Source organism: Melampsora larici-populina (assembly GCF_000204055.1).
Source record: "Melampsora larici-populina 98AG31 unplaced genomic scaffold MELLAscaffold_16, whole genome shotgun sequence".
Classification (NCBI taxonomy): Eukaryota; Fungi; Basidiomycota; class Pucciniomycetes; order Pucciniales; family Melampsoraceae; genus Melampsora; species Melampsora laricis-populina.
Genome location: NW_006768780.1, coordinates 36,286 through 50,867, shown reverse-complemented (window position 1 = coordinate 50,867; position 14,582 = coordinate 36,286). Strand labels below are relative to the sequence as shown.

General features: G+C 41.6%; 3 protein-coding genes across 3 annotated transcripts; 2 read left to right on the top strand and 1 right to left on the bottom strand.

Moving 5' to 3' along the window:
• Positions 1-497: 497 nt before the first annotated feature.
• Positions 498-2,214, top strand: MELLADRAFT_85890 (uncharacterized protein; the record flags this gene model as incomplete). The annotated part of the gene is made up of 5 exons (XM_007409648.1): positions 498-1,138; positions 1,241-1,320; positions 1,421-1,791; positions 1,865-2,123; positions 2,183-2,214. The coding sequence occupies 5 exons, from the start codon at positions 498-500 to the stop codon at positions 2,212-2,214; spliced, it is 1,383 nt and encodes a 460-aa protein (XP_007409710.1).
• A 307-nt stretch (positions 2,215-2,521) lies between these two features.
• On the top strand, positions 2,522-3,094 carry MELLADRAFT_62733 (uncharacterized protein; the record flags this gene model as incomplete). Its single annotated transcript, XM_007409649.1, has 1 exon — positions 2,522-3,094. One exon carries the CDS (start codon positions 2,522-2,524, stop codon positions 3,092-3,094), a length of 573 nt encoding a protein of 190 aa, XP_007409711.1.
• Positions 3,095-7,840: 4,746 nt separating this feature from the next.
• Positions 7,841-9,164, bottom strand: MELLADRAFT_85889 (uncharacterized protein; the record flags this gene model as incomplete). Its single annotated transcript, XM_007409399.1, has 2 exons — positions 7,841-8,598; positions 8,675-9,164. 2 exons carry the CDS (start codon positions 9,162-9,164, stop codon positions 7,841-7,843), a joined length of 1,248 nt encoding a protein of 415 aa, XP_007409461.1.
• Between the last annotated feature and the right edge of the window lie 5,418 nt (positions 9,165-14,582).

Here is a 14,582-nt window from a genome sequence, read left to right as displayed (position 1 = left end):
TCACGCTCTGATGTGAAGCTGGTCTCCACTGTTTTACATATTTCCAAACTGCTGTGAAGCCTGTGTTTCCTGCTGTGAAGATGGTATGCATTGTTTTAAAGCTTTTTGCACTGCTGTGAAGCCTCAAATTTCTGCTGGGAAGCTAGTCTGGTACTTACAAGCTTGTTGGGCTGCTGTGAAGCCCACATGTTCCAATGTGTAGTCACTCTACACTGTTTGAGATTTTTGAAACTGCTGTGAGGCCAATGTTTGCTGCTGTGAAGCTGCTATACACACACATGTATATATATATATATATATATACATATATATATACATGGCCGCGTCAATTGCTGAACCATATGTACACATGGCCGGGTCAGTTCCTGGCCACGTGTAGGTGTTACCAAATGATCAAGCTTACATTAAGGCTATGCTCCTCAGGATCCTCTGACAAGAAAAGAAACTACAGAACCACAATTCTCCATCCACATCCACAACATCACATTTCTGCATCAATGCCTTTCACACGCTCAAATCCCCATTCGACACGAGGGTCAAATCAAAATCCATCCTCTACCAAGGAAACTCAACATAACTCAAAAGCCAAGCAACAATCTACTAAAGCAACTGCTACGAAATCTAAAGCAACCTCTAGGAAATCTAAAGCAACCTCTAAGAAACTTAAAGCTACTCCCAAGACAATCAAAGCAACTTCTAAGAAATCTCAAAAGCCTCAATCTCAACACCCCCAGTCTGATGACGACTTTGATACTGAGGATGAATATGATGAAGAGCAAGATGATGCTTATTCACTCAAATCAGATCACTCTATAATCCAACCTCTTGCGCAACAACAGATTTTGGACCAAAATAGAGTCAGAGATAGATCAGCACAGAACAATCAAAATGCTTCCACCAAGAAAACCATATTCCGTTCTCAATTTCCTGGATTTGAGATGGATAATTACGAGGATTTTTTGGACGATTGGACAGTGGATGAGCTTCGGGAAAACATTGCAAAGCAGGGTTCGCGGTCAAGTAAGGCACCAAAGGATGTCAAATCTCTAGTGAAGACCATTCGTTTAGAATATGAGAAGCGCATGTTGATGGCTGCTTTGATGGGTGGAGTGCCCGAAGTAGTTGTTTGGAACATTGTGTAAGTAACTTCTCCCTCCTATTACTTCTTTTTTTGGATGTCTTTGATTGTTTCTCACATACATTTGTGTGTTCTATGGTCTTCTTTCTTGATTTACATTAGTGGTGAGGGCCCAAAGAAGGGAAAAGCAAATCCCTGGATGCGTTTTAAATCATTTTGCCCACTTGCACTGGCTGAACAAAGTAAGTTCATTGTAAAAACCTTGATCAAACCATCAAATTTCCAATCATGCCATACTGATGAAAGCAATTTTTCCATTCTCAAAACCTTGCCTGGATTTAGTGCCTTCTCGTGATGATAAAAAAGCTTGGAGTGCTTACAATACAAAGCTTTCTGATATCTGGAATGGTTTCACCGTGGACCAAAGGGACGTCTTTAAAGATCCCCTCTTTTTATCATTGTCAAATCTCCCCGATCTTTTGGATGTACCACTTGAAAATGAAGATGGAGCTGAATTGGGCCAAGATGCAACATCAGTTGCACCTGCGGTTCACAAACTGACGGAAGACGAGCGCCTCAAATATCAACCTTTATTTGACGACCTTGTTGATGTTGAAAAACTTCAATTATCTCGTGGAAAACCAGACACTTCAAAGTCAATAGCCACTCTTCAACAACGGTCCTTGTCGGAATTAAAGAAGGCACATCACACAGTAAGTGTGTCTCTTTGTGATATGAAACCTCATATAACCTTCAGGGGCTTACATTTCACTGCTTCTCACTCAGTTTGTGGTAGTCTGTCAACAATATCAAATTACCTACTACTTAGCGGCGGTCAGCTGTGGGAGTATTGAAGGGTGGTCGCAAGTATACTCAAACAACACACTCTTTGCACAGTGGGCTTTGAACGATGCCCAGGTCCCGAGTACACTACGATCATACGTTCATGGAATATCTGCGGCAAAGATTGTTGAAAGTGGCAAGATGCAACAACCAAGTGATGAACGAAAGAGTCGCTTAGGGAAGGAACTCAATGCCCTAGTTGGTAAGACTTCCTTAATAATTAGTGTCTTTGTTTTTTTCTACATTGTCTTTATGATTTAGCCACCGCTGTGAAGCCTATCTACATTATTTGAAAGTGTATCACACCGCTGTGAATCTGAGATTTTCTGGTGGAAATTTTAACTTGAATTATAACTGAAATTGAGCTGATTGTTAATATTCTCAATCTTAGGCAATCTGTTGTCGGGCAAGGACAAGATCTTTCCAAAGAAGGCCCATCCAGAAGCCGAGATCTTGGAAAAGGGGTGGCCAATACAGATCTTACAAAAACCTGGAAGTCTCCTATCTAAAGCCGAACTCGAAATAGGCCATCGAGATGCAAGAGATTCGAGTGTGAAGCGCTGGCTTGACGACATTGAAAATGAACGATTTGTCATTGAAATGATTCCAGATTTCGATTCTGTCAACCCTCCACGTCCAAAAAAGCGCCAAAACCGTAAGGTTGTCACTCAGCCGCAAAGATTGAATTCATCCTCTGGAGACGAGTCAGAAAGCGATTTCACAGTATCAATCAATCCTCAACGTCCAAAAAAGCACCGAAACCATCAGGTCCTCACTCAGTCTCAAAGATTGAATGTACATACCTCATCCTGTCACAACAATTTAGACAATTCAGGAAGAAATGTCAGAAGTGATCATGAGCAAACTCGGGAATCTATCTTAAAAGTAATTCGGGCTCGCAGAGCTTTTCAAAGAGTTGACTCTGACGCTGACTTAGACTGTCAAATCCACGACAACAATATCAACAACGATAGTCAGCCTACAAATACACAAATTACCAATGTTTCATCTCATGATCAAGCCACTCAGATTAATCAAACAAAGGAACTTCACACAGGGTCACAGGTAAAGAATAATCTTAAGCGTAAGCTCAAGGCTTTGGCTAATGGTGATCAAACTATTCAAGACAAAAAGAGAAAGAAAAAGCAACACCAGTCAGAAAATTTCAACTGAACGTGATTGTAGGATTCATGATGTCTTTGGTACTTTTGGTATTGGATGTCATTTTTGCTTGCTTTTATCTTGAATTGGGATTAGATCATTGAGTATAATATAATTGTATTCACATATGTCAATTCAATGAGGTTTTAGATTCTTGGCTTGTGTTTGTTTCCTAAAGGAAGGTAAAATCTGGGTTTCCTCAGTGAGATGTAATCACGTGCAATACAAAACAATCTTTGAAGCTGGTCTGTAGTGCTTACAAGATTTTTGAACTGCTGTGAAGCCCACGTGCTCTGATGTGAAGCTGTTCTGCACTGTTTTGAATGTTTGCTCACTGCTGTGAAGCCACATTTCTTGCTGTGAAGCTGGTCTATGGTGGTTACAAGATTTTTGAACTGCTGTGAAGCCCACGTGCTCTGATGTGAAGCTGTTCTCCACTGTTTTGAATGTTTCCGCAAGCTGGTGTGCAGTGTGTTGAAGCTGTTTGCACTGATCTGCTGTGAAGTGCCTTTTATTTGCTGTGAAGCACCTTTTATATGCTGTGAAGCAGCTCTATGATGGTTTGAGGCCTTCCGCACTGCTGTGAAGCACCTTTTATATGCTGTGAAGCTGCTCTGAAATTTTTTGAAGCTCTGTGCACTGCTGTGAAGCACCTGTTATATGCTGTGAAGCGGCTCTATGATGGTTTGAAGCTTTCCGCACTGCTGTGAAGCACCTTGTATATGCTGTGAAGCAGCTCTATGATGGTTTGAAGCTTTCCGCACTGCTGTGAAGCACCTTGTATATGCTGTGAAGCAGCTCTATAATTTTTTGAAGCTCTGTGCACTGCTGTGAAGCACCTGTTATATGCTGTGAAGCAGCTCTATGATGGTTTGAAGCTTTCCGCCCTGCTGTGAAGCACCTTGTATATGCTGTGAAGCAGCTCTATAAACTTTTGAAGCTCTGTGCACTGCTGTGAAGCACCTGTTATATGCTGTGAAGCAGCTCTATGATGGTTTGAAGCTTTCCGCACTGCTGTGAAGCACCTTGTATATGCTGTGAAGCAGCTCTATAATTTTTTGAAGCTCTGTGCACTGCTGTGAAGCACCTGTTATATGCTGTGAAGCAGCTCTATGATGGTTTGAGGCTTTCCGCACTGCTGTGAAGCACCTTGTATATGCTGTGAAGCAGCTCTATGATGGTTTGAGGCTTTCCGCACTGCTGTGAAGCACATTTCATATGCTGTGAAGCTGCTCTATGATGGTTTGAAGCTCTCCGCACTGCTGTGAAGCACATTTCATATGCTGTGAAGCTGCTCTATGATGGTTTGAAGCTCTCCGCACTGCTGTGGGAGCCCTATCAGAGCGCTCTGGAGTCACCCAGAGGGCTCTGGCAACACCTTGTGTCAATAACACCATGAATAAGATTAAAAAATAAATTTCTTCTTTGATGAGACATGCATAGAAATAGCATCTACACTCAAAAAAAGTTCCATCTGAGTTCTTTCAATTTGACAAATCAGTGGCTCAGTGTATCATATGTGCTCTGGGCTTTAGGTCCGACTCGAGGTCGATGGTGCGCGTCACTTCACCATCGACTACGTAGTCGCTTGGTGTAGGCGCCACAGGTGCCCCATGTAATTGTTCTAATTACATGGTCCTTTATTGTTCTAATCACACTGTACTTGAGCAATTTACTTGTAAGCTAAACATTGCAAGTAAATGGCAGTTTATATGTTACATTATAGGACCCTTTATTGTTCTAATCACATTGTACTTGAGCAAATTACAAGGCAATTTGTAGATTACCACCAGTCACTCACTTATTGAATGTAGTAACACTGGTGGTGACTAATTCCAGGGAGCACAAGTGTTCAAGCAAGTAGTCACTTGGGAATATAATCACTCATAAGTAATTATTCTAACTTTGCAAGGCACTTTATATGTTGCATTATAGGACCCTTTGTTGTTCTAATCACATTGTACTTGAGCAAATTACAAGGGAATTTGTAGATTACCACCAGTCACTCACTTATTGAATGTAGTAACACTGGGGGTGACTAATTCCAGTGAGCACAAGTGTTCAAGCAAGTAGTCACTTGGGAATATAATCACTCATAAGTAATTATTCTAACTTTGCAAGGCACTTTATATGTTGCATTATAGGACCCTTTGTTGTTCTAATCACATTGTACTTGAGCAATTTACAACGTAAATTGTTGATTACCACCTGTCACTCACTTAGAGCACAAGTCTTCAAGCAAGTAGTCACTTGGGAATATAATCACTCATAAGGAATTATTCTAAATACCTTATGAGTTATTATAATGGTAAGTCACTGGACTGGTGGTGACTCACCCCATGTAATTGTTCTGATGACATGGTACTTTATTGTGCTAATCACATTGAACTTGAGCAATGTGATTATAAGCTAAGCTTTGCAAGGCAGTTTATATGTTGCATTATAGGACCAAAAAGAAGTTGATTCATAGAATCAAAGGTGATTTTTGGGTTCACCATTGTTCATTGTATGTCCAATGGTGAGGCATTTTTGGGTTCACCATTGTTCATACAATGGAAACATTTTTGATTGTATGACCAATAGTGAGGCCAAATGATTGTGGGTAATGGTCAGTCACTTGTGGTGACTAACCCCAGTGATCACCAGACATGGGAACATAATGACTCATATGTTAATTGTCATATGTTAATTGTTATAATTGGGAATATAATTACTCAGATGTTGATTCTTTTAATTAACTTATGAGTAATTATATTCCATAATTGGGAATATAATTACTCAGATGTTGATTCTTTTAATTAACTTATGAGTAATTATATTCCATAATTGGGAATATAATTACTCAGATGTTGATTCTTTTAATTAACTTATGAGTAATTATATTCCCAAGTGACTACTTGATTGATGGCTGGTGCTTGATTACAAGTTAAATGTTCTAATTACATGGTGCTTTAGATAATGGTGAGGCCAAATGATTGTGGGTAATGGTCAGTCACTTGTGGTGACTAACCACAGTGATCACCAGACATCAAGCAAGTAGTCACTTGGGAATATAATCACTCATATGTTAATTGTCATATGTTAATTGTTATAATTGGGAATAGAATGACTCAGATGTTGATTGTCATATTTCAATTGTTATAATTGGGAATAGAATGACTCAGATGTTGATTGTCATATTTCAATTGTTATAATTGGGAATATAATGACTCAGATGTTGATTGTCATATTTCAATTGTTATAATTGGGAATATAATGACTCAGATGTTGATTGTCATATGTCAATTGTTATAATTGGGAATATAATTACTCAGATGTTGATTCTTTTAATTAACTTATGAGTAATTATATTCCCAAGTGACTACTTGATTGATGGCTGGTGCTTAATTCCAAGTTAAATGTTCTAATTACATGGTGCTTTAGTGTTATGATTCAGGACATGTACAACGAGTGACAGTTAAGGATACATTTCACAGATAACACTTGTACTTCAGATGAGGTGGCGATGAGCCCGTACTGTTCCTCATCCGACAATCTAGTTATATGAAGAGGAAGATCTATGCAAATACCTCACAACCTTGTCAAACCCCTGATACCAACCTTAACATTTAGATACCTCTAATAACATTGTACTTGATATTAGAAAGCTCAATGTCGTCAGTGGTCCCTGAATATGTTACAACTAACACAACATATGGTTGCTTTTCAGTGATGGATGACCCAACCACCTAGTAAAACATTATTACAACAAACAACTTCACCAGGATGGATGTCTATTGCCAAACATACATGTAAGGAATGTTATAAAATCCCAACAAACCAACTTGTGGTCTATTGAATATCCGTCACCCTGGTTAAAACACTAGTTATATGGTTCTAATTGCAGCATATTGGTCAAATGTACCATCAAATAGAGGCATATATTGATAGTTATATGGTTTCAATTGCAGCATATTGTTGGTCAAATGTACCAGGTTTGCTTTTATAACATAAAATGTGAACCTTCCATTACTGTGAATTGAAATGTATCATAATAATTGGCACATAGATTGAACAAATATTACTATATTTGTTCAATCAAATATAGTGATATTTGGCATTTTTGTTTATTTTATAAGGTCTGATGTGACCATGCCACTACAGTGACTTGAATTGAAGCAGAATATTTGGTGCAACCCTTTCAGATGAAAGCCAATTTTGGTGTATAAGAATATTATGCCTAACTAACTTTGCCCATGATAATTTGACCACGTGTGTCTACTGCATGTAGTTGTGGATCAAGAAAACCTTACTATGTCATACCCAAATGTGAATTACTTTCACCCATAGGTGAAATGCTTTCACCCAAATGTGAAACAAAATACATATGGGTGAAAGAAAATCTCGTATATGTGATCAAACATTCATCTGAAATATAATCATGTATATATTTGACATTAAAAATATCTAAGTATCCATGTGATACTTAGCCACCCATATCGTAATATGACATTTATATTTTGGAAATCAATCAAGTATTTGATTGATTCCAGTTGAAGAAAAGACATGGAATCAAACAAAAACAATTTGGTATCATATGTTGTAATCATGAAAGTGAAATGGATGACATGAAACCAATAAGCCATTTGAAGTCGGCCAGTTGAAAAGGTGACATTAAATCAAACAAAACAGGTACGGAAACTACTATCTAATGTAAAAACAATCAATGATGAATGTAGAGAAGAATAGGAAGGAAACCAGTATAAAATGTAACATCTATCACATGGCATTCTTCTTGGATTTCTTACTTTTGGGAAGTTTAACAGGCTTGATGGGAACCTTTGATAACTTATTAACAATTTCTTGCTCATAACACTTCACCACTTTTCGTTTGTAGATTGCCCATTCATCATCGGTTTTACCAACCTTCAATTTCAGTAAACCATCGATTCGTCCAAGGAGAGCGGCATTGATCTGCAATGAGCAACCGAATCGGGTGATGGGTGAATCCTTCGGTTTGATAGACTGCCAGCCCTCGTCGTAAGTTGTTGAGGCGGAAGTGTGATGGAGTTCATCACTTGCCCAACAACTCTCAACAACGCCGTCACATGCATCCAGACATAGTTCAACGTGATATTGATCCAAAATGAAATAACAACCCACAATATCACCTAAGTAATCCGAAAGGTCAACCCAGTGAAGCTCGCCAGTTTCGCGACTTATACGGGCAAATAGCCCATAAGCATATGGGCTTGCATCGAAGTCGGGATGAGGATTATTGTGGAAACCGTCTTGGGTGACCACGATGTTGGACGCAATTACATTTGCATTCGGAGAATCACACCAAGCTTTATCGGAGAAAGATGGAATGGAGAATTCTAAAGCCAGGTCTCGGTTTGATTGAAAAGCGCGCATGCATAAAGTAGACATCCACTCAGCCAGAGTGTCATTTATGATGGCCATGTCGTCCATCCTCAATTCGTCCTCGAGGATAGCTTGCTTACTTCGACCTGTCTTTGCACTGAGTGCAGTTACCCCTATGAGGCACACCAATATAGTTAATTGGTAAGTATGTGGATTGTGATGTTGCGAGATATCCAATGGTTGGCTTACCCATCGTGCGCCCTTTGTCTGAGGCACCCCTGAAGCCTGCGGAATACATTTCGCCTGGGTTTTCTACCCCCTTCATTGCATGATTGATTTTGACCGTTGATCTAGCCAGTGTATGTTTGTAGACCATTTTGATGGTGAATTTCATCGATTTCATATGGTCGTCATCCATAGCAGAAAAAGGAGTAAATCGAATTACTTGAAGCACCTTCCAAGTATCGGCGTCCAAGATGACACTGTTGTGGTGTGAAATTCGTAAGCGAGGCGTTTGTGGGAGATTACCCATACTGTATTTCTTCAAGAAATACATTCGACAATCACTGGGTAACCCGTAGGCTTCGGTGACTTCTTTGCGAAGAGATTCGAAATCGCTTGATCGTCTCGCGTCTCGATTCAAATGATTGGGAGGGCCTGGATTAGGGCGCGGGCGATTTCGTGCATTGCTTTGGCGTTTGCTGTTCTTGCGGCTGCTTGAGGAACGTTTCTTGCTCATGGTCGTAGCGAACTAAAAAGCAAACAGGAAATGCAATAGTACATGTGAGATGTGAAAAAATGGGCATATCAGATGGAGACCTGCTCTTGTGCCCATGGAATGGAGAAGAGGTTTGCGTCGGAGACTTCGGGTGTGTTTTGTCCCTCATTAGGAAACCACTCCCAGATATCTCCAACCACTATCTCTTCCCCAGTACACCAGCAACCAGGAAAAGGCCATGTCCAGAGACAATAATACAGGGGTATGTAAAATTTTCACTTACGTACTTGGGTGAATCGAGGAGGGTTGAAGGGAGTATGGGAGGTTTTTTTCTGGAGACACCGGTTGCAGGGGATAAGCTCGATGGACAGATCTAGTAAGGAAATTGGACAATGCGGCGTAGGGATAAATGATGCACTTTGGAGAAAGTAAGTCGCACAAAAAGAAGCAATCAAGTTAATATTTGAAAGTGTCAAACGTTTGAAAAACGTAAACGTTTGGACTTCCGAAGATGTTTTAACGATAGAAGTGAAAGAACTGAAAAGGGGATGTCACTGACCTTGATGGAAATTGAAACTAGGTATGTGTAGACATTGTAGAACGGTGAGTGAGGAGTGAGTTAGCCGATTGATAACAAATTGACAAAGTTAACAACATACGTTGTTAACGACCTCGGTGGTGAACGAAACTACGTATGGAGGTTATAGAAAGGTGGGAAGTGGTCTAAGAAAGGTGGGAACTCGGTTTATAAGGTGTATCATTTGGATATTGAAGGAACCCGGAGAAGTGACATGCCTTGGTAGTGCGAATGAGATTCGCGATTGACATGAAGGGTGTAACTGGTTTCACTTGTTGATGTGAAACCAGTTACATTACAGGACCCCTGTGACAGACGATAAAGCAGCTGAAGCTCGGCCCTTTTCATCTGAAATGGGCCAATAGGACCCTGACCCTGCCTCGTCCGCCTCGGCAGCAATGCCCTTATTCGTTGATATGTGTCCTCATTGAATCTTTCCTAGACTGGCGAAACGCGAGGCTACATAGATACCCCAATGAGGATGCAGAGTGTTCATTACGATACGAACATCGAAGTTCAACTCGGACGCAAACGTTGGTTCAATCCCAAATCAGAATGATTGAACTGTGGACAACATGGTTTCGAAATAAGCCATGTTTGTCGTTTTGTCCCCTCGAAATTGTGTCAGCCACGGGTTTAGCGCCCTTTATTCCCAGCAAGTCTGAGCTGATGATGTAAACTGGGCGAATTCCTCTTCATCAAATGCCATCCGTTGATGGTCGGCGGTAGAGGTTCGGGGGATATGTCTTACACAGCGTCATGAGCCTCAGAGCCAATGTCGACATTGTCTCTGGCACGTGGCTTGATGTTTGCAAAGAGAAGACATTATCCAAATCACATTTGGATATTGTGTAACTTCACACGGCTTGTACATCCATTGTCCAGCTTCAAGGTTGATGACAAAGTGTAATATTTTATTATTAATTGAATTAACAAGAGGAAACTATCATATCTTCCACAAAAGATGGAAATTAAATGTGTATCTACTAGCAAAAGTAAAGAATGATATCATTGTGAGATGTTCATTGGGCTGAAAGGGATTTGTTGACGCGGATAACAGTGTAGCGACGGGCCAAAATATCGTCGAGCCATACCCGCATCAAATGCTGATTGTTCATGATAGCTGCAGGTCCGGCTGAAATCATCTCAGCCGTGACCTTGGAATCGCTAGTCTGATGAACCACCAGTCGGATTTCATTCGGAAAGGTGATCCGCTCTAGTAGGACATTGCATTGTGGCTTCTTAGGATGGATGTGGACTCTTTCCTTGATGAGTTTTGGTTTCACACCTTCGAGGTGTTTGGCTAGGATAGACAATACATGAATCAACTTGGTGACAAGGTGAGAGATTGGTGATAGCTTACAGACCAGCCCATTCAAGGCAGACGTGAAGTCTTTCCGCAGCTGGTCATTGCCACTCAGTCCGACCTGCTTGGCATTTTCGGCAGACTGATTGCGTCTGGTGGCAAAGCGGTCAAAACGTTCGAGAAGGTGATTGCGAGCGGAGAACGATGTCAGGTAAATAGGATCAGAGCTAAACTCTTTAGACCACCCAGCCGATGGATTGGTGGTGGTTGGATTCCATGACGCAGCCAGGAGATGGTAGTGTATACCATAGCTCTTATGGGCCGCTTGAAGCTGAATTGTATCATAAACTTTAGTTAGTAACTTGCCATCAAAGAGGGTAAATGATATTGGGGCGTACGGAGGAGTGTATCAACTCGATTTGGCGAATTCCTTGTTCTTGGTACCTCTTGCTTTGATCAGGGTGACGACTCAAAGCAAGATGTGCTTTGACCTTCTTGATGTTAACAAGACGTTCAAAGGCGGGGAGATACACCTGCTCTTTGACAGATAATTTATCATGATCATCGAGGTCGACTGATTCATTGGAAATGACAAGTGCAATTCGATTGAAAAGTTCGGGTGCGAAAACCTTCCCTTCGTCAGTGTTCTTGATTTGTCGCCATATAGCAGTGACGTTGTCGTTGTAGGTGCTAAGATGAGGTGAGTCCTGCACCTCAGTTTTGGCGTCAAGTTGTGTGGTCTGGGGCACTGAAGTCGAATTAGCCAAGCAGGGTCAGTGATACAATACATCAGCGTGTAGGGGTAATGGCACGAGGGTAAAAGTGGAACTGACTGATGTTGTCAACAGTGGCTGCGTTGCTGAACTTGCGAAAGATGTTGTACGGCTTTCGATGATCTTCGCGCACCGCACGATGACTGCACTGGGTAAGTCAACATCAGTAATTCATATTTCCTTAGTAATGATGGAATACTTAACACTCCGTATTTCATTGTGTCATATGAAACGCCGCCTGCAAGGCTCAACACCTTCAATCTGGTGGCTAATTCATCCTCAAGGGCTCGGGCTTCGTTGAGGATATCAGGTGGGATTCGACTGTGCCCCTTTGCTTTGGTGCATTGCAGATAGTGATCAAGCTCCGCTGAACTCCATTCTTCGGCAAGTTCCTTGTAGTTGTAGAGCGTGGGTTTGGTGGCGGGGTTTTGGTGAAGTGGCATCCCATTTTCATCCATCGTATGAGTGGGGTCAGGAACCAGGAGGTCATCTGCTTTGGGTGGCAGTGTGGAGGCCTTCTTGGACTTTCTTCGTCTCGGACGTTTCCGCTGGGTACCTGGACTGGAGGATGTTTGGCCCATTAGCAACAGTTACAGAAAGGGGACGCCCAAGAAAACTATGAAAAATTTACCTATACTGTCTGATGAGTGTTCAGACTCAGATGCTGCTGAATCTGATTGTTCTGCGTCATCTAACGGTCATGAAATTAGTTAGTGAGGAGGTAGTGTAAATAAAAAGGAGGTATGCAACTATTATAGGTATAGGACATACCTAATGCCAGCTCGGCTGCAGTTAGCTCAGTTAGTCTGCGGTTGCTTTGGCGGGTTCGACGGGTGGTAGAACCAGGGCGGGTGGTGGGAGGTACACGTGTTTTTGGGGGCGCCATCTGATGAGAGTCAAAACCTGTTGGGCAAGGAGGAGGTAAAAAATAACCGTGTAGGATTTGGTGAAGGCTTTGCTATTCGCAAATGTTGGAAGAAGATGAATTAGGTTCAATGAATGACTGTGGACACGATGATAGACAGAAAAGTCTAATTGAGACGGTTGGGGTCAATAGGGTGGGAGTGTGGAGAGGTGTATGTGTTGTAATTATCATTGTGGTGTAGGTCAAAACTTGTGCGCTAGTGGTTTTTGGTTTTTAGTAGGGTGTGGCCTGGTGTGGCGACATTCGATTGTGTATAGAACCTTCTATAGGGTGGTGTATGTAAATATGACTAAGTAATATCACTTGGTTTTTCTTTTCTCATGTTTAAGGGTGTTGTCATTTGTGACATGAAACATTTGTCAATGCGAGATTTCAAGGGTGGTGGAGATGGGTTGAGGTGGCATGTTGATTGACATGGTGGTTTTTTAGGGGTGTATACTAGTGTGGTAGGGTTGGGGTTAGACTTGTGAGATATGTATGTACTAAAGCCTTTACGAGGTTGATTTGAGGTCATGACCTGTATTGGTCCTTCTTAAACCAAGCCACAGACGCTTGTGTTTTAGAAATTGACACCATATCCACCCTTCGTATGAAGCCCCTTAATTCATAGAGAAGTCCTTATTTCAGATATCGATCTCCAGACTACACAATGCATCATTTTGAAGAGATAACAGTGATTCATGTTTTTGGCGGAAATGGTATTGTATCGTTTGTTTGCTATTTTCAATTTTGTTCGGTCTCTTTCAAACGAAACCATTGAAATCGGGATTCTGTCGGTTTAGAAGTGTGGTGTACCACAGTGATGTTGGTGTGTTGTATTTGTACCGTAATTGTATCCTTAGACTGTCAGCAGCAGCATTTGGTAGGTCTTAATGAAGAGATCCATTTAACAAAATTGAGGTGTTGTGTTGTGGAGAGGTCGATAACTTGTGAAGTTCATAAAATGAGTTCATCTCAAATGACCGAGTCTGCTGTTTGTGACTTAGTGAGAAGAAGAGGTATACATTGAGTTTTAAAGAACTATTTGAATCGTTGTGGTGAAATCAAGTGGGAATGAGGGTAATGAGGGTGTGAGTTAGACGGTTATGATGTTGAAGAAGGGATCGTGAGGTGGTTGTTTTGGGCTCTAACAGTTGTGAGTGTACATTGTGGAGCGGTGTAACTACCCCATAGAGTAGGTTTTGGGCAGACTGGTGGGGACGGTACCGAGGTGGTGGGAAGACGTAGTGAAGGGGTAAGAGTGGTGGGCCTTGAAAGCTAGGTGTGCGAGTCTGTGTAGGGTGGTGGAGTCCTGGTGGGCTGGTGGGGTTTGTGTGTAGGGGCGGTGGAGTTAATGCGTGGTGTACAAGATTAAAGTGAAGTGTGGTGTGGTTTAGGGCTGATAAGGTGGGAGTTTTTGTAAACTGGTGTGATGTTACAACACAGGTGTGGTGTGTTTTTGACTATGCGTGGCTGGTCTTGTTCTCCTTAGGGAGAATATTGGACTTAGCCATATTTTCTACCCCCCAAGAAGCTTCTCAGGATGCTGTTTCATCTTGGCATAGGATGTCGAATGACATTGGGTCATACATACGTCTGTATGACCCCTATGGTATAGGGTAGATACTTAAATGTACAGGTGACTTAGCCACCCACATGCGGCCCAGTAAGTGAGGCGGTTGGGGTTGGCATACCGGAAAGCTGCCCGTAGATAGGGGTCTTTGACTCTGCGCCCAGGGTTGAGCAGTTCGTATCACCCACATGCCAACCATCTGATTAAGTATCTTGGTTCTCAAATTGGGAACCGAATGGGCGAATTCGGTCATTGACATTTGGGCGGGTTGAAGACATAAGATTTCCTGCTTGGCGTTGTTTCAAA